At 42.4% G+C, this 27379-nt stretch overlaps 1 protein-coding gene across 40 annotated transcripts in view; it reads right to left on the bottom strand.

Moving 5' to 3' along the window:
* DTNA (dystrobrevin alpha) overlaps nt 1-27379 on the bottom strand; it is a 323219-nt gene that overhangs the window by 200051 nt on the left and 95789 nt on the right. For 2 of the 40 annotated variants that reach the window (XM_039522814.1, XM_039522815.1), the window contains 2 exons: nt 25290-25475; nt 23365-23548 (listed from right to left, as the gene is read on the bottom strand). The exons of 37 other annotated variants lie outside the window; for them this stretch is intronic. In XM_039522814.1, coding sequence (XP_039378748.1) covers nt 23365-23548; nt 25290-25326 — 221 coding nt within the window. In that variant the 5' untranslated portion in view covers nt 25327-25475. The remainder of the gene's footprint in view (nt 1-23364; nt 23549-25289; nt 25476-27379) is intronic. One more of the 40 variants, XM_039522820.1, reaches the window with a different exon arrangement.

The following is a 27379-nucleotide window of genomic DNA, read 5'->3' as shown; positions in this document are numbered from 1 at the left end:
TTATTACCCAAATATAGTCAAACAAACAAAAACCAGCTCCCAGGGTTCCCCCCACTCCATTACCTCTCTCAGTCCTTCTAGCTTCAGAGCTTTTTGCAGGATTCTTCCATCTATGCTCTGTAAACTGAGCCCTCTTCCTACAACTTTCTCCCTAGAGCACCTCCCCAGCAGATTCCCTCTGCCTCAACTCCCAGGCAACAGTCACAGCTAGGTTGCCAATTTTGGTTGGACATATTCCTGGAGGTTTCATCACATAACAGTCTTTAATTAAAGATTACTCTTTACTTCCTGGAGACTCCAGGAACATCCTGGAGGGTTAGCAATTCTAATCACAGCCACTCCCATGGAGCCTCCTGATATACCTGCTCCTGTTACCCAGACCTTTTTGTTTCTTTCCTTGTTCCCAGAGAGCAAGCAGTGAAAGTCCTATATCTACTCTCACTCACATTCTACCCCTTTTCTGACAGACTCACCTGGCCTCCCCATTCTAGTCCCCAGGTGCCTTCTCTTATAGCCAAACGGGGCTCAACTAATCAATCAAAGGTGCATTGGCCTCTTCCCTCTTAAAGAGTTACCTCGTGACACCCTGTAGCAGGTGCATAAAGAAAGCATTTCCAGGCACAGTACATACCTCTTAGTGAGTCACGAAGAATTAGAAATACTCTATTTTATTACAGCTTTTACACCATGCTCACCGCTGTGGTCTCTGATTGCTTCAGTATGGTCCGATTATGTAGACTGGGATGCTCAACTAATGACCCAACTAACAAATTTTCAGATTTCAATATAGTGGGTAAAATGGCTAAGAAAGGAAAGCTGTGTCAGGAAAACTTTAAAACACATGCTTAACTTTCAGTATGTCCACACTGCAAAAAATATGTTCCTCACTCAGGTTACCTGATCCAGGTTAGCTAACTTGAGTTAAAATAGCTGGGAAGACACAGGAACTTGGCTTTTAACTCAGGTTAACAACTTGAGTTAAAGCCTACAGGGGAGCCTGGAACTGAATTTGAGCTGCTAACCCAAGTTAAAAGCTGGGTTGCTAAATCTTCACTGCTGTTTTAACCCAAATTAGCTAACAGGAATTAGCTAATACTGAGTGAATAATACACCTTTTTTTGGAAAGTAGACATATCCTGACTGATGTGGAATTAATGAAAGTTAAGCACATGCATATGTGCTTTCCCAAATAATGGCCTTTAAAGAGTAATTAAAACTGTTGCAGATAATGTTCATTCTGTGAGTTTCTCGGCTGTGACTATTCTGATCTATGCCCATGTGCAGCTCCAACCAGAATTTGACCTTTTATCTATAGTCTAAAAATCCCTGGAAGTTCAATCTAATTCTAAAAGCAATTTTCCCCTTCAAAATTGTTATTTATTAGCATACATATACCAATTATATCCCACAATTTGGGAAAGCAATACTAGATACAGCTATTTAAAATACCACATCAGTATGTTATGTGCACTGAAAATGCAAGTCCAGATTATTGATCATGAACTGAAAAAATCCCTACAATTCCAGATGAACAGGAATTTGGAACACCATTAATTCCAGCAGTCCAGCAGTCAGTGAATGCTCTGCTCTTCCTATAAGAGAGGTTCTCTATATAAATGAAATTGAAAACTAAATACACCTCTACCTCGAGATAATGCTGTCCTCGGGAGCCAAAAAATCTTACCGTGTTATAGGTGAAACCGTGTTATATCTAAATTGCTTTGATCCACCAGAGTGCGCAGCCTCGCCCTCCCGGAGCACTGCTTTACCGCATTATATCTGCATTTGTGTTGTATCGGATCATGTTATATCGGGGTAGAGGTGTATATATTTTTAAAGGAGTCTCTTACTGGGATCTAAGAGTGTTGAATACGGAAGCAGAACTAAGAATCAGAAAGTATGAACTATGGATTTCTAATTAGGAAATACTATGATGAAAACAGACGGCGTATGAGCCTCTGAAAATATATACTCTAGGCTAAAACCAATTAAGACTTCAGTCATTTACAGCAGAGTACTTACAATATTGCTAGGCCCAAGAGATAACTCTTTCATTCAGTGACAAGATTTCCTGGTGAATGTTTTCATGGATTTTGAAAGCAAATCCATAATGTCTTCTAAAAAAATCCTGCTGATAGCAAAATTCTCTCTGACAAAAGACAAGTGATCAAGCTGAGACCTGGCATTTCTCACTGAAGATTTGTTCCAACTTAACTCTGGGCAACTGCTATGGGAGGCAGTTTGCCCAGACTTATGAAACAATCTATTACAATCTGCAGTAGAGTTTGAAAGCAACATCTTGAAATACACAGGAGAGTAATTAGAACCACCTTGTTTGTTTTATTCTTTATTAGACTGTTCTTTTCAGTGACCATCAAGTGTGGAATTATGGTACAAGAGGACAGAAGGCGCCGTGTCTCTTTGCAACTGTCTGGAGGTTTAGGTCCATCATACAGCTAGTGTGTGCTTTATTGCACAAGAAGGCAAAGACATTTGGAGTTATGTTCCAATTCCAGCCCCAGAAATAGCCTTTGTAAGAAAATTCTAAAACTCTTTACCTCAAGTAAATAGAAAAAAAAATTAACTCAAAGGTTGGAATTACTTAATGACATTTTTACCTTAATGTTTCCTTTAGTCTCTCCTACCAGTTGCTGTGTTTCTCCCTCAATATTTCATGACCCTCTCTGTGGTGTAATATGCTAAGCATTTGTGGTGTAGCTTACTCCTGTGCAGACAGCAAGTTCAAGGCCTACACAGTACTTATGTCTTGCTTAAACCCTATTTGCTGTGAATAATTCCAATGGGAAATTGACGAAGTTATAAAATTGATTAAGATTTATCACACAACTATACATTTCAAGTGAGATTTTCAAAAGCACTCACCACATGCCCAACTCTGTTCACACTGTCAATGGGTGTTTTACCTCTGAACGTAAAGGGAGATGAGTTAGGCCAGCACTAAGTGCCTTATGGCCCTATGCTGGTCTTTGAAGTAGCTTCTGACAATACCATTTATTATACCATTTAATACTACTCCATACTCCATCAGTCATCCAGATCTCCAAATATCTGAGGAAGGGACTCAAACATGATACTAAGGTTAAGAATCTATGGTTGTATTGGAATTAGAAAAGGTCCAGAGAAGAGCGTGAAACAGCTTCCATAGGAGGAGAGATTAAAAAGACTGGTACTGTTCAACTAAAGGGGGATATGATAGAGGTCTATAAAATCATGAATGGTGTGGGAGAAAGTGAACAGGGAAATGTTATTTATCCCTTCACATAACACAAGAACGAACGGTCACCCAGTGAAATTAATAGGCAGCCGGTTTAAAACATACTAAGGAAATGCTTCTTCACACAACACACAGTCAACCTGTGCCAAGGCATGTTGTGAAGGCCAAAAGCATAACTAGGTTCAAAAAAGAAATTAGATAAGTTCCTACAGGATAGCTCCATGAATGGCTATTAGCCAAGATGGTCATGGATGCAACCCCATGCTGTGGATGTTCCTAAACCTCTGACGGCTGGAAGCTGGGATTGGATGACAGGGTATGGATCACTAGATAATTGCCCTGTTCTATTCATTCTGATCCAATATGGATGTTCTTATGCAAGAGTGTGCCCCTCATGAAATAAAAAATGATACCATCATGGGTTTCAATCAATTACGACTTTGGACTGAGAGTGTTCCTGGTACTTACATAAGAACATAAGAATGCCCATACTGGGTCAGACCAAATGTCCATCTAGCCCAGTATCCTGTCTTCTGACAGTGACCAATACCAGGTGCTTCAGAGGGAATGAACAGAACAGGTAATCATCAAGTAATCCATCCCCTGTCACTCATTCCTAGCATCTAGCAAACAGAGGCTAGGGACATGTCTCAGGTTATTTTTATTTTAATAAAAAGCAATGTACTTTATTATCTAGGGATTCTTCAAAATTAGAATACAAGAATTTAGTGGAAAATGCTACAAGTAATTCTTTGAAAATATATGAACTTTTATTTACAATGACAAATCATCCTTATGCAGTTTGAATATTATGTAAAGGTGCCTGTACCTATTGGTTCCGGGAAGTGGGCAGGCGAAAGCTGCTGAAGGACCCCATCCCAGCCTAAGGGGAGGATCTACAGGACCTGGAAACCAACTGATTTTGGGGGACAACTAATGAAATAAGTCAAAAGGGTCAAAAGAAGGGAGCCTGACGGAGACACCGAGCAGAGAACCCCGGACAGCGCCCACTGCTCCTCGAAGGCATCAAGGGAGCCAGTGGATGCCACCCAGAGGAACTCTGCCCAGATACGTGAACGGACAGAGGATCGGAAACAGGCCCACAGTCCCAGGAGTCTCCATCGGCCAACCTCCCCTCCCTGGTTTTAGAGATGGCCGTTTTAGCCAGGGCCAGGAGGAAGTTGACCAGGAGGTCCTGTGACTTTGTTGGGCCACGAATAGGGAGTGCATAGAGAAGGAGGTGAGGGGAAAAGTGCAGCCAAAAACTTAACAGAATATTTGCGAGGAGCCGGTATAGGGGCTGCAACCTGACGCACTCCAAGTAAACGTGCACCAGAGTCTCCCTCACGCCGCAGAAGGGATTAAAGGTGCCTGTAGCGGGGTGTTCACCCGCTCCTGCCCTGAAGGGCGTGAAATCAGCCCTTAAAGAGGGCTGCTGGGGTAAAAGCAGCCCTGGTGAGGGCTGCAGCTCTGAAAGCTGGGCTGATTGGTAAGCAGCCACAGCTGTAGCTGGCTTAATAAGGGCCCAGCTGGCCCTTATAAGAGGGCAGTGGGCCAGACGCACACACAGACTCTCTCTGCCTTCAGAGAGAGAGGGGGGCCTGGCTGCTGGGAAGCTGGGGGTGCCTAGAGTTGGGAAAGGGCTGGGGAAAGGCCAGAGGGGCTGGGGAGCTCCAGGCTGGCAACTCCCCAGTCTGCAGGGCCTTGTCCAAGGCCCCAGACAGGCATTGGGTTGCAGAGAGAGGCAGCGGGTCCAGATCCAACCTTGCCTATGATGAGTGGCTGACACTGCAGTCTGCCCAGGGTGCAGGGGCTAGTTAGTGACTGGCAGTAGCTTACGACTGAGGTGAGGTGGGGATAGGGGGTTGGGGGTTCCCTGGGGAGGGGAGACCCTGAGACTGAGGGGTGTACTGCCAGGGGGCAGCACTCCAGATAAAGAGGCACTGGGTCTGGGAGGGACATGAGGGGACAAGCGAAAGTGGGACACCGGCCTGCAGAGGGCGCTCCAGAGGCTGGAAGAGCTAATTCTCTGGAAAACCAGCAGGAGGTGCCGCAGGAGTGAGTCGCTGCACGGCTACAGTGCCCCAAAAATGGTCATGCTACTGTCTGACTGGATTGTAGACAGACATCTCCACAAAGACCTACTTCCACAGCAAAAATCCTCAGGGGTCTGCCATATCAGAAAGAAACATCACTACCCCACACAATTTCAAGTAGAGTCCATCCACAATGACTTTCAATGTTTCAATAGCAATACCTTTGTGAGAGTCCTGAGAAGGGTTGCTCTGGGCTAAAAATCACTTTGATAGGGATCAGTTTCATATCCTTTAAGCTCCCTGTTTTATGTTACTTTATTAAAAAAATAAGTCCATGCCAAGTTGTTTCAGGTTGGGTACCCAAAAATTAAGGCAGCAACAATTTCACTCCCCAACACAAAATTCTGGCCTATTTGTTTAGCAGTGACAGTATGCTGGGGATATACAAGCCACAAAGATAAAAGACAGTCATAAAGAATTTATAGTCTAAAAGATAGGCGCAAAGAAGACATGACAAATTTGGAAATCTAGATGATGACTGCTACAACCCTCCTAAAAAACTGCCATGCCTCATAGAAGTTGTTTCAGCTTTAATAGGTTCTCTAAGACTCATTAAAGGAGGTTCATGTATCTTTTTCTCTAACAGATGCTGTTAAATGAATAGATACAGATTTGAGGTAAGGAAAAAAAAAACCAGTTTAGTACGGAAGCACAGACCATGCTTCAAAGAAGAGGTTCTCTTAGTCTGTGTTCCTTTGTGTAGATGGACTGTAAACACTATATTCTTCCAGCAAAGAAAATAATTAGATCAGATGGATTACTGATATTCTTCAAAGGAAGTGGTTTGGTAGATATTTTGCTGTGATGCCAATTATCTCACGGCGTTCACCATGACACTTTTGAGAAGAAACACATCCGAGATGGAGTTTGATAAATTTATGAACAGGATTATTATGACAGGATTGCCTGCAATAGCAGGGGATTGGATTAGATGACTCAGGACATCCCTTCTAGTCCTAAATTCTTATGTCTAAAAGAAAACGGTATCTATATTGCTTAGTCCTTAGTGCAATGTTGGAGTCCATGTGACAAGAAGCATGTATTATAGCATAATGCACACTATGAATTTTAATTGAAATCAGGAGTTTTGCACTCTCCACCATCTAGTCTAAGGTAAAGTCACTACTACAAAGTGATGTGTAATGTTGGTCGAGTGAGACCACAACATTAGAGAGATTAAACCTGTTTCCCAGTGAATATAACAATCAGAAGGGCTTTACTTTTTAAGGGCTGCTGAATGCACATAATATGACAGTTCAGAAATTTTGCATAACAGTAGGCCACTCTCAAGGTCTAAAGTCTTATTATCTAAAACTCTGGGATTTTTATTTTTAACTTCTCCTACTAATGTCCACTTGGAAACTGAATTTAGCCTGCAAATAGAATTCAGTCAACTTATTATTTTCTTGTTAGTTATTAAGAGAACAGATGCAATATTTTCTATTCACTTTTATACCAGAGCCATCACAAGAGAATTTGAGTGTCTTACTGTGGTTCCTGGGCATGATGATAATGGCAAAATTATCATGATTGTACACTGCACTCTATGTAGTCCACTTTCTTTTCTTTGGGCTCCAGAGAACTGCAGCTCCAACTCAGTCTTCCTCAAGCCATCAGCTGCTTCTCTCTTTGCAACCACAGAGATTCATATTCTCTGTCCCTTTCTGAAATGGCCACATCTCTTCTGGTACTCCACATACTGTATGAAACCTTAGGTGTCAAAGTGATGACTGATAAGTCAAACCATGCCAAAGGCTGCATATGTTTTGGGGTAAGAGTTGGTAGCCACGTAACCCTACTGGATCAGAAGGAGATCACAAACAAGCCACAATGTCCACTGAGTAGATGATCTGCTTGTTGTAGTTGAAAACTTGTGCTGCCAAATCCCTCTCAAGTCACTTCTCTTCCCATAGACATATCTACAAAGTGTGGTAGAGTCTACGGCCAACCCCTCCCCATTCAAAGCCTCAGATTCTCAAGGAGTCAGCAGGAGGTCAGATGGGAGGTCACATTTGGGGTGATCTGTGCGCCTTTGACCTCTTCCCTGAGACACCTGAACCACCCAAGATAACAGAGGGCATGGGAGTAGCAGCAGCCAGCCAGGACGCAGGGAAGGGGAGTACAACATGAAAAAGCCTGCAGAATGCACAGTGACACCAAGCATTAAATTTTAAAGTCAGTTTTCACAATAGAGAATTTATTTAGAGAGATGCATGAAGGTCTGAAGATTGATGGAGAGAGGTATGCAGCAGCCTCATGCTGAAGGAAGTGAAAAGACACATCTTCCCCCTCATATGCTATTTCAATATTGTTCTCAAACGAAAAAGGATATTTATGTGGGTGCACGCATAACTATTTTCTAAGTTTGGAGCTTCTAATAAGCAGGAAATGAATGAGGACAGTTATTTGACTACAAAATCAAAGGAAAACTTAAAAGCAAAAAGACTCAGATCTCATGGGATATAGAGCAGAGATACAGCTCAGACATGCAGAACGATGTTTAAAGGAAAAACAAGAAGTGATTTCTAATCCCAAAGCATAAGAAAGATGCTATCTAAAGCCAAATAAATCTACAGCATTTGGATTATTTCCTGCTTACTACTGGATAATATTCTGTAGCCCGGGTTTCAAACAGTGTAAGTATTTATTTCTTCTAGAGTAGTATAGTTAGCTGCTCTGTGTTTTAATCAAGTCTAAAAGATTTTTAAAGCCAGTTTCTTAGGAAGACTCAACTCAAACACTTTCTACTGTAAATACTTTTTCACAAAATATTTTCCTTGAGAACAATATTATTCTTCTCTCCTTAGCCTAACCTATTGTGTAATGTTGCTGTACTCTGTTAAACAGCTGCCACATTTCATTCCAGTATTGGCTGCATTTCAGTGGTGGGTTAAATGATCCCTATATATATCCCTTACCTGCCTCACATGGGAAGTATGAAGCTTATCTAAATAAATTCTGTAAAGCACTCTGAGATCGTTGGATGAAATATGCTTTGAAAGTTAAGTATTATTGCTATATATAAATCACTGTACATTCTCTCACACTTATTCAACAGAATGTGAGGAGTGAATGGCATATATACACACATAAAAACTACATTAAAAAAGCATTAAAGTGGTAAAGTCAAGCACTCAAAAGTTAGGAAATGCTAGAATTAAAGTTGCCTGTGCAATCTTAATTGAGCTTCTTTGCGTACATCCATTATAATACAGTCTTAAATTACATAATCGGATACTATATTTTTCCACTGCACCCCTGCTTCTTTCAGTGCACAGGATAGATGGTGCTGAATCAATGAGCAGCTAGTCAGTATTTTGTTTTACCCTCATTGTCCCATGTGTGGCCTCAGGCCTTATTTACTGCACACTATTCAAACTCTGCTCTTAAAATAGATTGACTAACTTCCACATAGGTTTTTCTCTAGTGCTCATCAGTATATCTATCTATCTGTCTTTCACAAACATAAATTATCTTCACAAAACCCATTACAGGAGGAAGTGGTATTATCCCTATTTTACAGATGGGCGGGGGAGCTGAGGCACAAAGAGATTGAAGCCCAAAGTATCCATTAACTTGGGGTGCCCAATCTGAGATGCTTACAACCTGATTTGTCAGAATACTTAGCATTGCACAGCACTTTTATGTATTCTAGTACAGCTCCCATTGACTTCAGTTACAGCTGTGAGCACACAGCAGTTCTGCAACTCAGGCCTCAGGATCTCAAGCTGTTTACCCAGAAAGTGAGGAACAGAGAATTTATGATCACCTCCAAAAAGTTTGATTTAAACTACTTGCTTAGGAACTCTGAAGCTGAGGCAGAGATAGAATCTAATTCTCCAGGGCAGTATTTATCTGTCTTAGCCATGAGACCTTCCTTTCTCTTTTCTGCAATCTCTTCTCTCATTCACTATGCATCTTTCAAGCACATCTACATAAAGTGCATCAGAGAGCAGCTCCTATTCTGGCTCCTCCAGAACTTCTTACTGAGGTTCTGGCTGTACTTGCACCTCCTGATCCACTCCCATCCCATCCGTGGCCCCACAAAGTCGCAAGATCTCCTCGACAATCTCCTGGCGTTGGCCAACGCGGCCATCCATCATACCAGGAGGAGGAAGCTGGTATGGGGTGCTCTACAAAGGTAGAGCATATTTCTGGGCCCTTAATCCAGCGGTCCCCAACCTTATTACATACATGGACCACATAAACCTAAGCACAACCTTGTGTGGACCAAACAGATTCTACATATTTTAATCAGATTTAAAGTCACCTGTATTGATTTACATTTTTAGTTCAGCTTGTTTTGTACGTATTTAGACAGGTTGTTTCTATGGACAGTTTTGTCTTTTTACACATTTGTGTAAACTAAAATTATGTAAACCTGATGACAAACCACTTATGAATCGGCCGTTAGTATTTTGTGTTGAAGCAGGCTGTGGGCTTTATAAAATGCTGTGTTGGGCCATGTACAACCCATGGGCTGTAAGTTGGGCACCCCCGCCTTAATCGATCCCACCTCCAGGCAGAGTTCCTCTGGATAGTTTCCACTGAGCAGCGGGCTGAACTTGAATGAGTCCACAGAAAATCTGTGGCCAGACTAGACACAGAGCAAGAAGAGTATGGGGCAAATGGGTATATATGACATGTTACGAAGTATACTTGGAACTGATACAGGAGGCTTGAGCAATATGATTATTTTTTTCCCTCTCCCAAGGTCGTGTGTCTGAAACCCACAGAGCTAGACAATTTGGCACTGCCATCTGAACAGAACCATACAGCCTGATGAGATAAAATTAGTACAGTCATATTTCAGTAGTGGAAAAAGCAATCTGAGATGGATGCCCATATTAGATCCAAGAAAGAGGATACTTGGAACATACACTTCTATTCTCGTCCTGAAAGGAGCACCCAAACCAGTATTTAGAGAAAGATGAGCAAAACCATACCTTCTTCCCAGATAGTGAACATGCATTTACAGAGCTATGCAATTGAGTTTAAATAGCTATAACAATACACACTGGACACAGAAGTTCTGAGTCTAGAAGCAAATTTTCTGAATATATTGTAAAATATTTTTATTTAATGTATAAAGAATATATTATAAAAATAAACAAAATACAGCCCGGGCAGCTTTGTAGTGTGCATGTGTGTTAGTTGTTTTTATTTAACTGAATAAGGTGTGATATTAGGATCTTTTAAAAAGTAGTTATTGCCCATTGCACAATAGCTATCATACTTTTTAAGGAAATGTTAATACACTTATAGTGCAGCCATGTTAAAGACAGCATTGGAATCTGCAATGGTATATTTAATTTCCTGGCTTTTTTCCATTGAGCGTCATAATCTTAAGGTTATATAGATGAAGTTTTTGTATCAAGTCAAGAGAAATTCTGAAGAGCCAGAAATTCTTTCTTCCACTATACAGGACAGAGCTGTCATTTTAAGGATAATAACCATACTTGTATAGGTTGTTGCTTTTAAATTTGTAAATGGGTTTGTGGAACTTTTATCTTTAGTAATATGTGGTTTTATCTCTTTCCCCCTTGTTATACTAATATGAAGTGACACTACTTTACTAAGGGCTCAAATTTAGTTTGACCTTCCATTCTGTACTGGACAAATGGATGAATAGGACTCTCAATTCCATAATAACTAGCTGAATTTTATTTTTCATAATATTTCTACAAGAAGTTATTTTCAAGCAATTCTATCTTTCAACTTTATATAGGGTCAATATAACCACCTTTGTTCTGGATCAGGGATTGGCAACCTTTGGCCTGCAGCCCGCCAGGGTAAGCACCCTGGTGGGCCGGGCCAGTTTGTTTACCTGCCACGTCTGCAGGTTCGGCCAATTGCGGCTCCCACTGGCCACGGTTCGCCGCTCCGGGCCAATGGGGGTGGCGGGAAGAGGCGCGGGCCAAGGGATGTGCTGCCTGCTGCTTCCTGCTGCCCCCATTGGCCTGGAGCGGCGAACTGCGGCCAGTGGGAGCCGCGATTGGCTGAACCTGCGGATGCGGTAGGCAAACAAACCAGCCCGGCCTGCCAGGGTGCTTACCCTGGCGGGCCACAGGCCAAAGGTTGCCGATCCCTGTTCTGGATCATGAATTGTATGCAGCAGAATCATATATGGATAACTTACAAGTACAAGTTCATAACTTACAAGTACAATATTCAATAACCAAGAGGCCAAAGATAAGGAATTGGTTCTTATTAACTAGATGAAATTCAAACTGTGCCATACAAATAATATAGGAGGACTGTCCTATATTATTTGTATGGCGGCAAAGCTCAGTTACACCTGACTGACCCTGGTGCAAGGTCTGTTACAGATCTTATGCTGCAGGCAGAAGTTAGTGTAGGCACCTCTTGTCTCAACTCTGAAAGGGGCTGGGCAACCTCAGATCAGAGAGCCATCACTGGCTCCCTGAGACTCCCACTCTCCACTGAGAGTAAGCACCATTCAGCCAGAGTGGAAAAATGGGGCCCTCCATCTTTATTCTTGTGACATTTCTTTCCATTTCTGTTATCTCTTTGACATTTTGAATCATACAGGTCTGGCTTTCCTAAGTAATAAAGATATCCTTGGTACAAAAGATACCTCGGCAAGAGTTCAGAATTCAGCCCGTTTGAGAAATCTGTCTTGAATGATCATAGCTTCCATTCTGCAAATGCATCTGTGCAGGCAAAACCCCATGGCCCTTGTGTCACATCTGCAGTCAAGCGTCCCCTCTAGGCCACTCACCAATGGCTGTGAGGGGATCCAGCCGCTGGATTCCCCAGGTATTTTAACCCACAGATTCTGAATGGAGTCTAGGCACTGTCCCTATCTGAGGGCCCCTGGGTACACTTTCAGGGTGCAGATCTTCTGTCTGGCATTCTTTCCTCAGAGGTTAGGTCACATGCCTCACTCCCACTCTCTAGAACCAATGCTGACCCCGCAGACTTCCCGTGTAGCTTAAACGTGTCCTCTTCTAGAAATCAAGCCAAATGGTGTTCTGGGTCCACAGTTTACTTCTTCAAGGGGCATGTGAATATGTTAACGCATGAAAAACAGCCACTTTCCATTGGATTCTACAACACTATTGCTATTTCTTTAATAGCATGAGAAATGCCCAGCTCTGTACAAAAATAACAAATCCTATATGCATTTCTCTGCCTCAGTTTCCTCACAATTCCATAGCATTCTTTGGGCTGGGGTCAGAGTTATCTGTGGCCATGCAAGGTCCTTAGGCTGCAGTGCATGGCTTGTGTTCTGAAACACGGAGCTGTTTCTAAGTGACCTAGCTTCCTCTGACCTTGGATGGTCCGTCTCCTTCCTCTCTCCTGTCCCATGCTTCCTGTACACATCCCCAGTCTTCCCCAAGGAGTCCTTTTATAACTTTTCAGTTTCTTAATCAGGTGACTCCTGGTTCAGCCTCTTTAGGGAGAACAGGCCCTTACCAAGTGACTTCATTGCTAGGCGACCTCTCCTCTGATAAAGCAGTTCTCATGAATAGGAGCCAGCCTATTGTTTAGATTGATTCCATTTCAATGGGAGCTCACTTCATTGAATGTTAGCCCTTTGCTACAAGTCTTTGGAATGCCAGTCCAACATGGAGGTAACATGCAAACAAAAGGTAAAGAATCCCACATGCAAAATGGAGTCTGCAGTCTGACAAGATACATAAAAACGACCCACAATATCAAGAAGAATTCAAAAGTTGTATATACAGATTCCCCGAATTGTCACACCATGCAAAGTTCTGCGGAAATTAATAGTTTGCCAGGTAGACTTGGGGACTAATCTACAGAGATACAGTTGTAGGATCAGGCCTAAAATACATATATATTTTGTAGTATGCATAGCAAGATTAAGTGTAATTTAACCCAGAGGAATACAAATAATTGACACATTCATGCTCTCTTGTCTCCCTGTGGCAAGTGTGTAACTGTGGAACCCTAAGAAAATCTAAGCGAAAGGAAGTTTGAAGAGTCCTTGAACATCTTCACTGGAAAAGCTTTTCATATCATCTGTGAGCTCATCTTACAATATTAAAAAAGAGATTCATTTTAATGGCTCACTCCTTATAAATGATTAATGTACCGTACTCACTGTAAGTGCTCTCCCATTCCTAATGAACATCCAGTCAGGTAATAGTTTCATTTGTGATTAATATGCATGTTATCTCATAATTGGATCATAAAGAGAGTTGATGGGGAAGTATTTTTTAAAAGTAAGTTGGGCATTACAGAAGATATCTGCATTGTGCATGAATAAATAATAACATTAGCTTTAATCATGGACGGCATGTGTCATAGGCTGGGGGAGGCTGTGCCTTCCCAAACTACCAGGTGTGGTCCCATCTATGCTCTGCCCCCAGCCTCTCTCTCCTGCTTCCACTTGGTCTGGCCCCAGTCTCCCTGTAGGGTGGCCCCGGTTTGGGCCGCATTGCCCGCCCTCCCGGTGCTCCAGGACTGGGGGGCTGATGGGGTGGGACAACGCCACCCCGCCCTCCCAGTGTTCCAAGCTGGGGGGTCTTTGGGGTGCTCAGAGGTTAGGGGCTCTAGCCTGGGGTGGGGGCTGGTGGCTGTGATGGGGGAGCTCTGGCAGGGGGCATGGAAGGGTCGGGGCTGGGGGCTAGCCTCCCCCAGCCGGCAGTTCCTGCATCAACCATGGCTTTAATAATGGACAGTATAAAACACATGTAACTCTAAACATCAGGGTGGCCTGAAGTTTTAAGTACCAATGATAAATCATGGAGACCCAGATTCAGATGTAGAAACTGAGCAGGTAAGGTTCACACATGTCCCAAAGGTCATATGCTCTTCAAATGTCATCATTTCCTACTAGGGAGATAAGTTGCCACTATAAAAGGAAAGCATCTACTATGCTCACTGCCTTTTATAGTATGTTCAATATGGTGTTTGGGCCCCATGGAAATATATACAAATTTAACCTCACAAGTGGTTATAAATATCTAAACATAGGAACATTATTTAAGGAAGCATACAATATGTATCCTGTTGGCCAGTCTAGTCTAAATGCAATGGGTTGATCCTATTATTGCTTCCCAAACCTATACCCCAGCCTTACTAAGAAGTAGAAAGAAGTCTTATGAAAATTTACCAGTGCAGTCACAGAATATTTATGATAACGATTGATGACAATCAGAAGAACTACTGCTATTTTACTTATCTAAAAAAATTACATTCCCAAGGCATGTGGCTTAATAGAATTCAAGATACAGTAGCTCTAATAGCTTTTAAAGTACCAGTGCAATCAAAAGTCATGGTAGTAACTGGAGTAAAGTTAGTTCTACTGTCACTTCCCACATAAACTTGATGTGGATTCTGAGTTATTACCATGACAGTGCTAATAACTGCAAAATAAGTGTATTTATACCTATAACTTTATTTTCCAAACCTAAGATCTTAATGTCAGGGCTTCCCCATTTATCTCAATAAAAATATGTCACAGGCAACAATGACCAAATCGGTAAGCAATGATTCTTGAAGCATTTGTCAGTAATCATGTCTATCATCTGTGGGAGTTCCCATCCTAAAAAAGACTGACCTGACATGATTACAAACTACCAACAGAGAGAAAAACAATTTGGGATTAAACATTTTACCAGAATACTATGATAGCTAAAATAAGAGTTTTAAAGAGAGTTTATTATGCAAACACCAAAATGAGAGGCCGAACACATTTTACATATAGCCAAGGTCACACTAGATCAGTTGAAGGGAAATGCAAAGTTGAAAATAGTAACCAAATGCCATTGTGCTCCTTTGATCCATAATTGTGCATATTTTATACACATCAATGCCTTTATTTAAGGTAATGTAACCTGGAGGGGAAGACAGGAAGAATTCTTTGAGGTCTAAACTGCCCGGAGAACTCTGTATCTGACTAGCCCAATTACAGAAGTACCAATCTGTAACATACTCTTTAAAAGGGACATGTGGGATAGGTGAAACGCAGCCCTCAAAATTAAATCTGAAGATATTATATATTTCCAGCTGAACAAGTATTTGAAAAGTGATAGCACCCAAGAAGAGGAGGAATTATCTTATTCCCCTTAACTGTGAGATCTCTTACAGGGTGGTCTAGTCCAGTGGTCTTCAAACTTTTTTTCTGGCAACTCAGTTGAAGAAAATTGGTGCAGGAGAGGGCTCCAAATTTGGGGGGGGCTCAGGGCTGGGGGTTGGGGTGCGGGCTCTGGGGTGGGACCGGGGATGAGGAGGTTGGGGTATAGGAAGGGGATCTGGGTTTGGGGCAGGGGATTGGGGTGCAGGCTTACCTCCGTCGGCTCCCAGTCAGTGGCGCAGCCGGGGTGCAGAGACAGGCACCTGCGTCCCGGAAGCAGCCAGCAGGTCTGGCTCCTAGGTGGAGGCATGTAAGCAGCTCTGCGTGGCTCTTGCCCCCAGGCACCGCACCCCCCCAGCTCCCTGTGGCTGGGAACTGGCCAGTGGGAGTGCAGAGCCCATGCTTCAGGCGGGGGCAGCATATGGAGTCCCGTGGCCCCCCACCTATGAGCCAGACCTGCTGCTGGCCGCTTCCGGGGCACAACGTGGTGTCAGAACAGGTAAAGACTAGTTTTTACTGGCAGGCCGCCAGGGTCCCTGGGTGCTGAGCAAGGTGACCCAGTGCCTTGCATTCTGTGACCCAGTACTGGGTCACAACTCGAACTTTGAAAACCACTGGTCTGGTCTCCCCAGGGAAGTGATGGCTCTTCAGAGTTAGCAGTGTGGTCTAGTGGAGCATTTCAGGTTGGCAACCCATTATTTGAAGTCAGATTTTCACAATTCCCTTACATTTACTACAAAAATATCAATGACAACAATGATAAGTCTATATAATTTGAGTGTGCATTCTGAGAGATTGACAGAGAATACTTGACTTGTAAGGGCAAAAGGGTATAGATTTTCTTTGCTTTAGAACAGTGGTCTCCCACCTTTTTACGCACAAGATCACTTTTTTAACTTAAGATCAACCCAGGATCTACCTCGCACTTTCCCGAGTCCGCGCCCCGCTCACTCCATTCCCCCCTCCCTCTGTCGCTCGCTCTCCCCCACCCTCACTCACTTTCACTGGGCTGGGGTTGGGGTGCGGGAGGGAGTGCAGGCTCTGGCTTGGGGCTGAGGGGTTCAGAGTGTGGGAGGGGGTTCAGGGCTGAGCCTGGGGCAGAGAGTTGGGGTGCAGGAGTGAGGGGTGCAAGCTCTTTGAGAGGGTTTGGGTGCAGACGTCACATGGTCATACTGCACCTAATCTCATAGAATCCACTGGACATTTCAGGAGTTTTACTTTTTGTTAGTGTCATTTGTGGTTTATAGATCCAAAATCCTTCACGGATTGTCACAGAGCAGTGTAACATTCTTAACTGTGGGTGTGCATTGAGTGAGCCTGGGGCAGGGGGTTGGGGTGCAATGATTTAAAAAAAATCGGATTTTTTTTTATTTAAATCAGATTTTTTTGATAAAATGCTTTTTGAGGAAAAAACTTATCTAAAGATAGTTTTAATTAAGATACTTTATAGCTCAAAGATATCTCATCATGGAATAGGCATTATAAATTCTAATTCTTAGTATTCGACAATATATTCATGTAACATTTAAGAAAAGTTTTGTAAATGAGTTCCAATAGTTCATGGATTAGGGACCCAATCTTATGGGGTTCCACAGGCTTCTTCATAGATTAGTTAGGTTAATCTTTCTATCTACCCAATGGGACTCAGCGCTCAGACTAGAAGATACCATCAGAGATGCTTAGTTTTGCAGTTCTCAAACTGTGGATTTGTATCTCCAGAGGTAACATGCTTGTTAACAGCAAAAATGTTTTAAAATAAATAAATAATAAATAGGGGTGAGAAATAACAGACCTCAACTCTATTGTCCCTCTGCAAATTTGTGTACACAGTCAATCCCTTACTTCTCTCGAAAAGTGCAAAGTTTCAAAAAGTTCAATGAACAGAAGATTGTTGGGGGTGGAATAGATCTGGACAAGGAGAAGAAGTCTGGAGATAAATGTGAGAAGCGAGGGACATATGCTTGTTTTGTTAAAATATTATATGTTTGCTGTTGAAGAAAAAAATCCAGAATTGTTGTTTTAATTACATAAAACAATTTAAATGTCTGTCTAGTGATGTTCTGCTAATACAGCATGGCAAGAAAATCCTCCAAATATTAATGATTAACCTGTTGAACTGGAGATAGTTCACCACCCAGTGACTTCATAAATATCTGCTTCAATTACCTTTGGTAAATGAAATAACCAAGCAATCATTCATTTTCTGATATAGCTCTAAAACTAATCTGAAAAGTTTTCAAAAGAAATCACTGTTTAAAAATGTATAGCGTGTACCTTCTCTATGTGCTGCCTGTGTCTGCAAGCGCCGCCCCTGCAGCTCCTATTGGCCAGTTCTTGGCCAATGGGAGCTGCGGGCACAGTGCTGGGGGTGGGGGCAGTGTGCAAAGCTGCCTCACCCCCCCACCCTTCCCTCAGGGGCCGCAGAGACGTGTCAGCAGCCAGCTGCTTCCAGGAACAGCGTGGGGCCACAGCAGGCAGGCAGCCTCTGAGCCCCACTGCACCTTCACACTTTTAGCAGCTCCAGAATCAACCAGTCGATTGCGATTGACGGGCTGGTGACCACTGCTTTAGAACGTAATGAAATTTTCAATGCCTTGCAACCCCATGATTGCTTTAATGACTCCTCTTGTGGATCACAACCCACTTCTTGAGAAATGCTATCTACTGGATAGGGAACTAGACCAGGATCTAGGAAAACTGGGTTCTGTCCCCAGCTGAGCCACTAGCCTGTGGTATGACATCAGGCATACCGCAGGCTGGTGGCTCAGCTGGGACTAGAACTCTGATCTCCTGTGGTTCTGTTTTTCCTCTGATTCTTAGCCTGTCTTGTCTATTCTAGATTATAAAGTGGCAGGGACTGTCTATCACTACGTGTTTATGCACAATGTGGCCCCAGTCTTAGTTGGGGCTCTAGGCACTACCATAATATAAGTAATATTAATGGAAGCTCATTGCTGAGGACATTTAAATCAATGGACAAAGCATTAAAAAAATATTCCATATGGGACAAACCTACTCTGTCAGCAGTATAGTGGTGATGACCTAATTTCTGTATACTAGTCCCAAAAGGGCCTGAGGCAGGCTAAGCACCACTCAGGATCTGACCCTCTGAGATGAAAAGCCTCAGTAGAAACTGCACAGGGCACACCTTATGCTTCATAAGCTTTAGAACTACGTCCTTTGAAAACTCCAGTGTTTTCCTATCAAACAACATACGGGTGGATAAATGTATAAAAAATAAAGGCACTACTGCTTCCACTACATTGTGGAGTCATTCACATGTATGCCATTGTGACTCTGGTAGACCAGTTGCCAGCTCTTGCCAAGGCTGTAGGCATCAGCTGAGCACTGACAAATTCATAGCTGGAAATCAGACAGCTCACCTGTATGTTAGTATTGTTCAAGACAGGCATTAAACTTGTAAAGATGTGTTTAGTGTTTAAACTCTATAAAATGCTTGTAAGTTGCTACATGCCTTATTCTTACTTGTAATGGCTATATTGGGAGCCATTGGGACGGTTGGGAGATGTCCAGTCACTCTCCACGCCAAATTTAAACATTCAGAGGGAGGACAACAGGATAAGAATGGATATAGCCAGAGGGAGGGGTTTGGAGATAATGAAGGGGGGGGGATGGATACTAGACCAATAGGTCATACTGGTGGTACTGAGTCCCTACCAAATTGGGTAACAAAGGTGAGAGAAGCCAAACAGCAAAAATTAGGATGTTTGTTCACCAATGCGAGAAGCCTAGGTAACGAAATGGAGGAATTGGAGCTCCTGGTCCAAGAATTGAAACCGGATATCGTAGGAATAACCGAAACATGGTGGAACGGTAGTCACGACTGGAGTACAGGTATGGAAGGGTATGTGCTGTTTAGGAAAGACCGAAACAAAGGTAAAGGTGGGGGAGTAGCATTGTATGTCAATAATGAGGTAAACTGTAATGAAATAACTAGTAATGGAATGGATAATACAGAGTCTGTTTGGGCAATGGTCACATTAGGGAAGAAAACTACTAGAGCCTCCCCTGGGATAGTGATTGGGGTGTGCTATAGACCGCCGGGATCTAGCCTGGATATGGATAGAGAACTCTTTAATGTTTTTAAGGAGGTAAATACTAATAGGAACTGTATGATCATGGGAGACTTTAACTTCCCAGATATAGATTGGGGAACAAATGCTAGTAATAATAATAGGGCTCAGCTTTTCCTAGACGTGATAGCTGATGAATTCCTTCATCAAGTAGTTACTGAACCGACGAGGGGGGATACCATTTTAGATTTGGTTTTGGTGAGTAGTGAGGACCTTGTTGAAGAAATGGTTGTAGGGGACAACCTTGGCTCGAGTGATCATGAGCTAATTCGGTTCAAAATAAACGGAAGGATAAACACAATTGCATCTGAGACTAAGGTTTACGATTTCAAAAGGGCTAACTTTACGAAATTAAGGCGACTAGTTAAGGAAGTGGATTGGACTAACATATTTAGGGATCTAAAGGCGGAAGTCGCCTGGGATTATTTCAGGTTGAAGTTGCAGGAGCTGTCAGAGGTCTGTATCCCGAGAAAGGGAAAACGGTTCGTAGGTAGCAGTTTTAGACTGAGCTGGATGAGCAAGCGTCTCAGAGGGGTGATTAAGAAAAAACAGAAAGTGTACAGGGAGTGGAAGATGGGAGGGATCAGCAAAGAAACCTACCTTATTGAGGTCAGGGGGTGTAGGGATGCAGTGAGAAAAGCCAAAAGCCGGGTAGAGATGGACCTTGTGAAGGGAATTAATACCAATAGTAAAAGGTTTTTTAGCCATATAAATAGGAAGAAAACTAAGAAAGAAGAAGTGGGACCGCTTAAAACTGTAAACGGAGTGGAGATCAAGGATAAGCTAGGCATGGCACAATATCTAAACGAATATTTTGCCTCGGTCTTTAATAAGGATAATGAAGGGCTTAGGAATAGTGGCAGAGTGACTGATGGGAATGAAGGTACGGGGTTGGAAATTACAGTATCTGAGGTAGAAGCCAAACTTGAACAGCTTAATGGTAGTAAATCAGGCGGCCCGGATAATCTTCATCCTAGAATATTAAAGGAATTGGCGAGTGAAATTGCAAGCCCGTTAGCGATAATTTTTAATGAATCTCTGAACTTGGGGGTTGTACCGTTTGACTGGAGATTAGCTAATATAGCTCCTATTTTCAAGAAGGGGAAAAAAAGTGACCCGGGTAACTACAGGCCTGTTAAGTTTAACATCTGTAGTATGCAAAGTCATGGAAAAAATATTAAAGGAGAGAGTAGTTACGGACCTTGAGGTCAATGGCAATTGGGACAAATTACAACATGGTTTTACGAAAGGTAGATCGTGCCAAACCAACCTGATCTCCTTCTTTGAGAAAGTAACAGACTTTTTAGACAAGGGAAATGCGGTGGATCTAATATATCTTGATTTCAGTAAGGCTTTTGATACGGTACCGCATGAAGAATTACTGGTTAAATTGGAAAAGATGGGGATTGAAATGAAAATCCAGAGGTGGATAAGGAACTGGTTAAAGGGGAGACTGCAGCGGGTCATATTGAAAGGTGATCTGTCAGGTTGGAGGGAGGTTACCAGTGGAGTTCCTCAAGGTTTGGTTTTGGGTCTGATCTTATTCAATCTATTTATCACTGACCTCGGAACCAAAAGTAGGAGTGGGCTGATAAAGTTTGCGGATGACACGAAGTTGGGAGGTATTGCCAATTCGGAGAAGGATAGGGATATCCTCCAGGGAGATTTGGATGACCTTGTAAACTGGAGTATTAGTAATAGGATGAAATTCAATAGTGAGAAGTGTAAGGTTATGCATTTAGGGATGACTAACAGGAATTTTAGTTATAAGCTGGGGACGCATCAGTTGGAAGTAACGGAAGAGGAGAAGGACCTCGGAGTCCTGGTTGATCGCAGGATGACTATGAGTCGGCAATGTGATGTGGCCGTTAAAAAAGCTAATGCAGTCTTGGGATGCATTAGGCAAGGTATTTCTAGTAGAGATAAGGAGGTGCTAGTCCCGTTATACAAGGCGTTGGTGAGACCTCATTTGAAGTACTGTGTGCAGTTTTGGTCTCCCATGTTTAAGAAGGATGAATTCAAACTGGAACAGGTACAAAGGGACCACTAGATTGATCCGAGGAATGGAAAGCCTGTTGTATGAAAACAGACTTGAGGAGCTCGGTTTGTTTTCCTTAACCAAAAGAAGGTTGAGAGGAGATATGATTGCTCTCTTTAAATATATCAGAGGGATAAATACCAGGGAGGGAGAGGAATTATTTCAGCTCAGTACTAATGTGGACACGAGAACAAATGGATATAAATTGGCAGTCGGGAAGTTTAGGCTTGAAATTAGACGAAGGTTTCTAACCATCAGGGGAGTGAAATTCTGGAACAGCCTACTGAGGGAAACAGTGGGGACGAAGGACCTCTCTGGCTTTAAGTTTAAGCTTGATAAGTTTATGGAGGGAATGGTTTGATAGGATAACACTATTTAGTCAACAGGTCAATAACGTGCCGCCACTGGTAATTAGTACCGAGGGTCAATGTTGGGATATTGAAAGTCTTTTTCCCAAGTGTCTGGCTGGAGAGTCTTGCCCGCATGCTCGGGGTTCAGCTGATCACCATATTTGGGGTCGGGAAGGAATTTTCCTCCAGGGTAGATTGGCAGTGGCCCTGGAGGTTTTTCGCCTTCCTCCGCAGCATGGGGCAGGGGTCGCTTGCTGGACGATTACCTGCTACTTGAAGTCTTTAAACCAGGATTTGGGGACTACAACAGCTGAGTCAAGGGAGAGAATTATTTCAAGAGTGGGTGGGTCAGCTTTTGTGGCCTGCATTTTGCGGGAGGTCAGACTAGATGATCATAATGGTCCCTTCTGATCTTAAGTTCTATGATTCTATGATTCTATGATTTCATGCTATAAGGTAATATATAAGTTTTGCTTTATAACTGTAAAAATGCCTGCTCTGAACATGTGCACCCAGGAACAAGGAGCAGAATACCCCACCCATCAGTAAGAACTATGAAAACTAAGTGGGCCATGATACAAACACTGGGTCAATGGCCCACTCACACATCTCACTGAAGGTGATATGTGCAAGAAAACTCATCCACCCAGCTTGAATAGTGGAAGAAGGAAATAAACAGAGCGGACATGAAAATTCTTCATCTCTTTGCTGTTTGGACTCTCACAGGGCTGGAGCTAGAAAACAAAAGCAGAGCTCCCCAGGGTCAACCTGGCTTAGCCCTAAAAGACATTCAGGTCTGACAGATTACTGCATCTCTGTCACATTTGGAACCATAGACTGTAACTCATTTGTGTATATGCCTTTCCTGTTTTAACCTGTAAATAACTCATTTCTATTTCTAGTCAATAAATCCTTAGCTAGTTTACTAAAGGATTGTACAAGTGTTGTCTTTGGTGTGAGATGTGAGGTACAAATTGACCTGAGGTAAGTGACTGGTCTCTTGGGACTGGGAGCAACCTGAGTCTTCTGTGATCTTTGGTGTAAGTGACCATTTATCACCTAGTCCAGCTTGCCTGGGGGGCCAAACAGACTGGAATGCCCAAGAGGACTGTCTGTGGCTCCACGGTAAGACGGTTATTGTGTTTTAGGAGTTCACATTGGTTACTAGATTGGTAATATCTAATTATAGAACATACCACCAGTTTGGGGTGTCTGCCCTGAGACTGGCACTCACATTTGTGAGCCACGCTAAACAGCGGGACAGCCACCATTTCAAAGAGGGCGTCAAACTTTGCCACTCTGATCTCATGGGGTTTGACACTGACACAGACTTCGCGTTCACTTTGAATGGGCATGTGTAAATTGTATTCCTTTAAGTTATTGCCCATCCCCAAGAATTCAAGATGAAGATAGCTTAACTGTAGCACACCCACCCCATGAAAACAATGCTCCTCTGAGAGCCCTTCCTCAGATCAGACCCACCCAACAGGGTAAGTGGAGTCAATTGCTGAGGGTAGTTGGGTCCCAGGGCTGGAGTCACGGTACAGGAAGGTCTTGGAATACTGAGCTGAAGAAGCATAAAAGAGACCCATCGGCGTGCACAATAACTCAGGGATGGAAGTACAGGTAACTGAGAGTATCTTAATCTGAAACTGCTGGACACCATCTGGCAATAAAATAAAAAAAACCCAATTAAGTTACAACAAACTAACTACCAGAACATTTTTTAAAGTATGTAATGAATACTGACTATATAAAAGTTGTTCCTATTCCAGTGCTTTCCCCAGTTCTGTAGTTTTAATAGCATGTCCATTAATTTCATTTCCCTGTCAATGCATCTATAGGTTACCATTTTAAAGGGTTATATTACACACCCCCACTCTTCAGATCGAAAAAATTTCCAATGCAAAGGAAGCTTAGTTGAGAAACAGTAGCTCAGCCCTATAATGATGTGTTAGCCACAAAAAACAGCCACACTAGATAGCCATTTAATGGGGACATTAAAGAAGACACAATTAATAAGTTGCTCTCTCCTCTTCCCCAATTCACAACTCTCACATGGGGTTTATGAACCTTGGCTTGGGGGCCAGGGCAGCCCTAGGTGACCATTGCCTAACATGGCTGGCTATTTTTAAAGCACATGTAACCATTTGAAATGACTGAACTGCTCTGTTTCTAATTAATTTTTTCTACACGTGAAACACTGGAGATAAATGCATAAAATCTTTTTTGTTTGTTAATTCCAGCTCACTCCTACTGTGTCTTATTAAATGAATGCTGCAATGATTAATGTTTCTGACAATATTAAATTAGCAAAAAGTACCTTGTAAGGAATGTGACCTGATTGGCATAAAAAGGATTAACGGCAAGTGTTTATTTTCAAATACGGATGGGTGTATTAACCCCAACATACAATAATAAATAAAAACAGTTGTACGCTCACAGCTGCACAATATCCTTAAAACAAAAAGTCAGTTCTCCAGTGTAACTTGTACTTAACTTCTCTTATGCCTACAGCAAGAGCTGCTTTCCAAACTTAGGTGTGATGGACACCCCTGCATTATAGGTGAAGATGGAGTACTACACACATAAGCACTAGTTTGCATGTGTTATTCCTGGACTTGCATGCAAGAGCACACTTGATTAGTGGGCACACCAAACCCATTGTCCCTCATTACTGAACATTTGACCTAGAATGTCCAAGTGAGCTGTCCATTACTTCAGCCCGCTTTCCGAGCATACCTGGCTCCTAAAGGAGCAGCAGATATTTCTAGAAAAACTATTCTTATCAAACCATTAGCTCACTTACTTTATCCTCTCCTCCCATTCCCTGCTTCTCTCTAGCTAAGAGAACACTTTACCTTGATGTTTTTGGAAGGCTAAAATATGCTGCTAAATAGCACTGTCCTAGACATCATATGCATCTGGGCCACTTTAAGACAATGCACAATGAAGGTTTTGAGCCAGCTGGCACTTGACAAGGCAGCTCTGACACTTGGGTTGCTACTGCTGCTGCCCGGGGGAATCTCACTGGGGGAATTTTCAAAATATATTATTCCGTTCGAAAGGAAATCATCCAGAATTACCTGCCAAAGACCCTCCTCACATGAAACAGCCTGTGCAGCACAAAGCATTCAAAATGCTAACAGAGCCTGTCCTGTGCCGACTTTGCATCAGCAATATGCCCAAAGGTGGAAATATTAATTAACCTTTTACAGGCACTGACCTGGATCTCTACAGTTGTAACAGAAGGTCTGCGTATCATTCCAAACACAACCATCAACCTGAATCAGTGCAGGTGTCTCCCATTCACAAGACAGCCTTGAAAACAGCCTGCACAGGTTCTGTTTTTTTCTAGTACTGATATGAGCCCATGCAGCATCTGTAAAATGTTAATTAATACTCACTTTTCCAGGAATGAATCAGACATCTGCTTCCAGGCATAGGACAGGCACTTAACAGGTATTGCCACAAGCACTATTTGGCCATTGTGCAGCTTCTACCCTGGCAGTAGCACTGAGAAGTGCTCACAGGCACAGTTTCGTGCTTTGAAGGTTTTCCTCAGCCAGAGCCCCACGTTCTGTCATTCTAGTCTGGGTGTAGGGCACAAGAAAGGTTCAGAAGGGCTAACACAGTCATAAAATAACGACATTGCTATGGCATCTTCCAGTCTTCAGGGTCCCAGTGCAGACTACATATATACAATTGCTCTGACATACAGTTGTCTCTAGCACAGGAGGGGGGACACCAAGCACATGACAGACTGCACCCCACATGCTATGGAAAAATGGCAGAACTAAAGTTTTTAATGAGGGGAACAGCCTTGCTATGCCAGTAGGTTTCCAAGCATATGCACCACAATGTGTTTTTCTGGAAGCGGGATGCCTCAGACAGGATTAGGGATGTTCATGTAACTTATTCCAAATTTCAAAGGAGCATTATGTTGGGCAAGTCTGTCCTTCATCCTGCAGGGCCTGGGCCCAACTCTGCAAATCTTCACTTATGCATGAAGTCATACTGCAGTCAAAGAGCTACTGAAGTGAGAAAAGGTTTGCAGGATGTAAAAGAAGAAATAAGAATCCAGACAGCGTCATTGTGCATATTATAATGCCATAGTTATCATACAGGACAAATTGCTATCAGTGGCAACCCTACATAGGCTTTGTATTACAGCACTGATGTAGCAAGGTACTTAAGCAAGTGCCCAATTTTAAGCATGTAAGTGGTCCCACTGAATTCACTGGGACTACTCATGTACTTAAACGTTAAGCATGATCTTAGCTACCTAACTGAACTGGAGCCAGAAACAAGAACAGAACCTTCAATCAAGCCTATTCACTTCAGCTTTTAAATGGAAACACTGAAAATGCAACATATTTTAGAAAAGGGATCATGGGAGAGACAGGAACTTAACCTCCAGGAAAATAAAGAGGATGAAAATGTGATTGCCAGTAGAAGAAGGTTCACTTGCATTAATCGGGTTCACAATCAACTAACTATTCACTCTTCCAAACCAATGGGGAAAGATACTGACATAGTAATAGAGCTTCTCCTTTCCAAGTCCTCCTGGAATAGCTGGATCAGCCAATCTCCTCATGTGCAGTTGCATTATAAAATTGCTGAACAAATCCATTTTGTTGTAATGAGAAGGGACACTTTCTTCACTACTGTAAGTAGGTCAATGAAAACATGTTGTGGTGAGGATTAAACTGTTTCTCTCTGTCCTCTTCCCCCAAAGGTAGTTTCAAATGATTCTGATTTAATTATGTTTCTAATGTCAGAGATAATAACATTATATGGTTATTAACAACTGGTACCCTGTGGTCCCAAATTCTGACATTTGTGTATTATGGGTTTCGTTCTAACCTTACATATGTATGTTTACCTCTTATGCAGGACACAGCATTGCAGAGTTAGAAAACCCTGCCACAAATTTGCTCATATGCAGTTGTGGATTTTGACAAATGAAACATGTAAACCCACATACCTGAGATCAGCACCGAGCCTTTATATCAAAACTCAGACTATAGTCACACAGGTGTATAAAGTAACGTCACTAAAGTCAATGGATTTACTCTGGCTTTATACTGGTGTAACCAAGAGCTAAATGTTTTCAACTGAGCCATTCCAATTTACACCAGTTGAGAATCTGAACACATGATTTTTATTACAAAGTATTAACCACAACCTAAAGAACTATTTGATTTAAGTTTCTACCAGTCAGGAATATTAAATTCAAATAATATGGTTACTGTCAACAGAAAACACATGTGGAAAAAAATTCCTTCCCTCTTTTAATAATGAAACATTCCATTAAATGGAATATCAAAATCTAAAACACAAGTGTTGTTGTGTGCTGCTTGTTTGCTTTCTTGTTTGAGGCCACAGCAGTGAAGTTAAGCATGTGTGTCACTGTTTGTAGGATCAGAACCTATGGGTGGAATTCTGGTCTTATAGAAATCTACAGCAAAACTCTCAATGATTTCAGAAGGGGCAA

The sequence above is a fragment of the Mauremys reevesii genome, linkage group 2 (genome assembly GCF_016161935.1).
Source record: "Mauremys reevesii isolate NIE-2019 linkage group 2, ASM1616193v1, whole genome shotgun sequence".
NCBI lineage: Eukaryota > Metazoa > Chordata > Testudines > Geoemydidae > Mauremys > Mauremys reevesii.
Note: the sequence above shows the minus strand (reverse complement) of the source record. Positions and strands in the feature narration are given on the sequence as shown.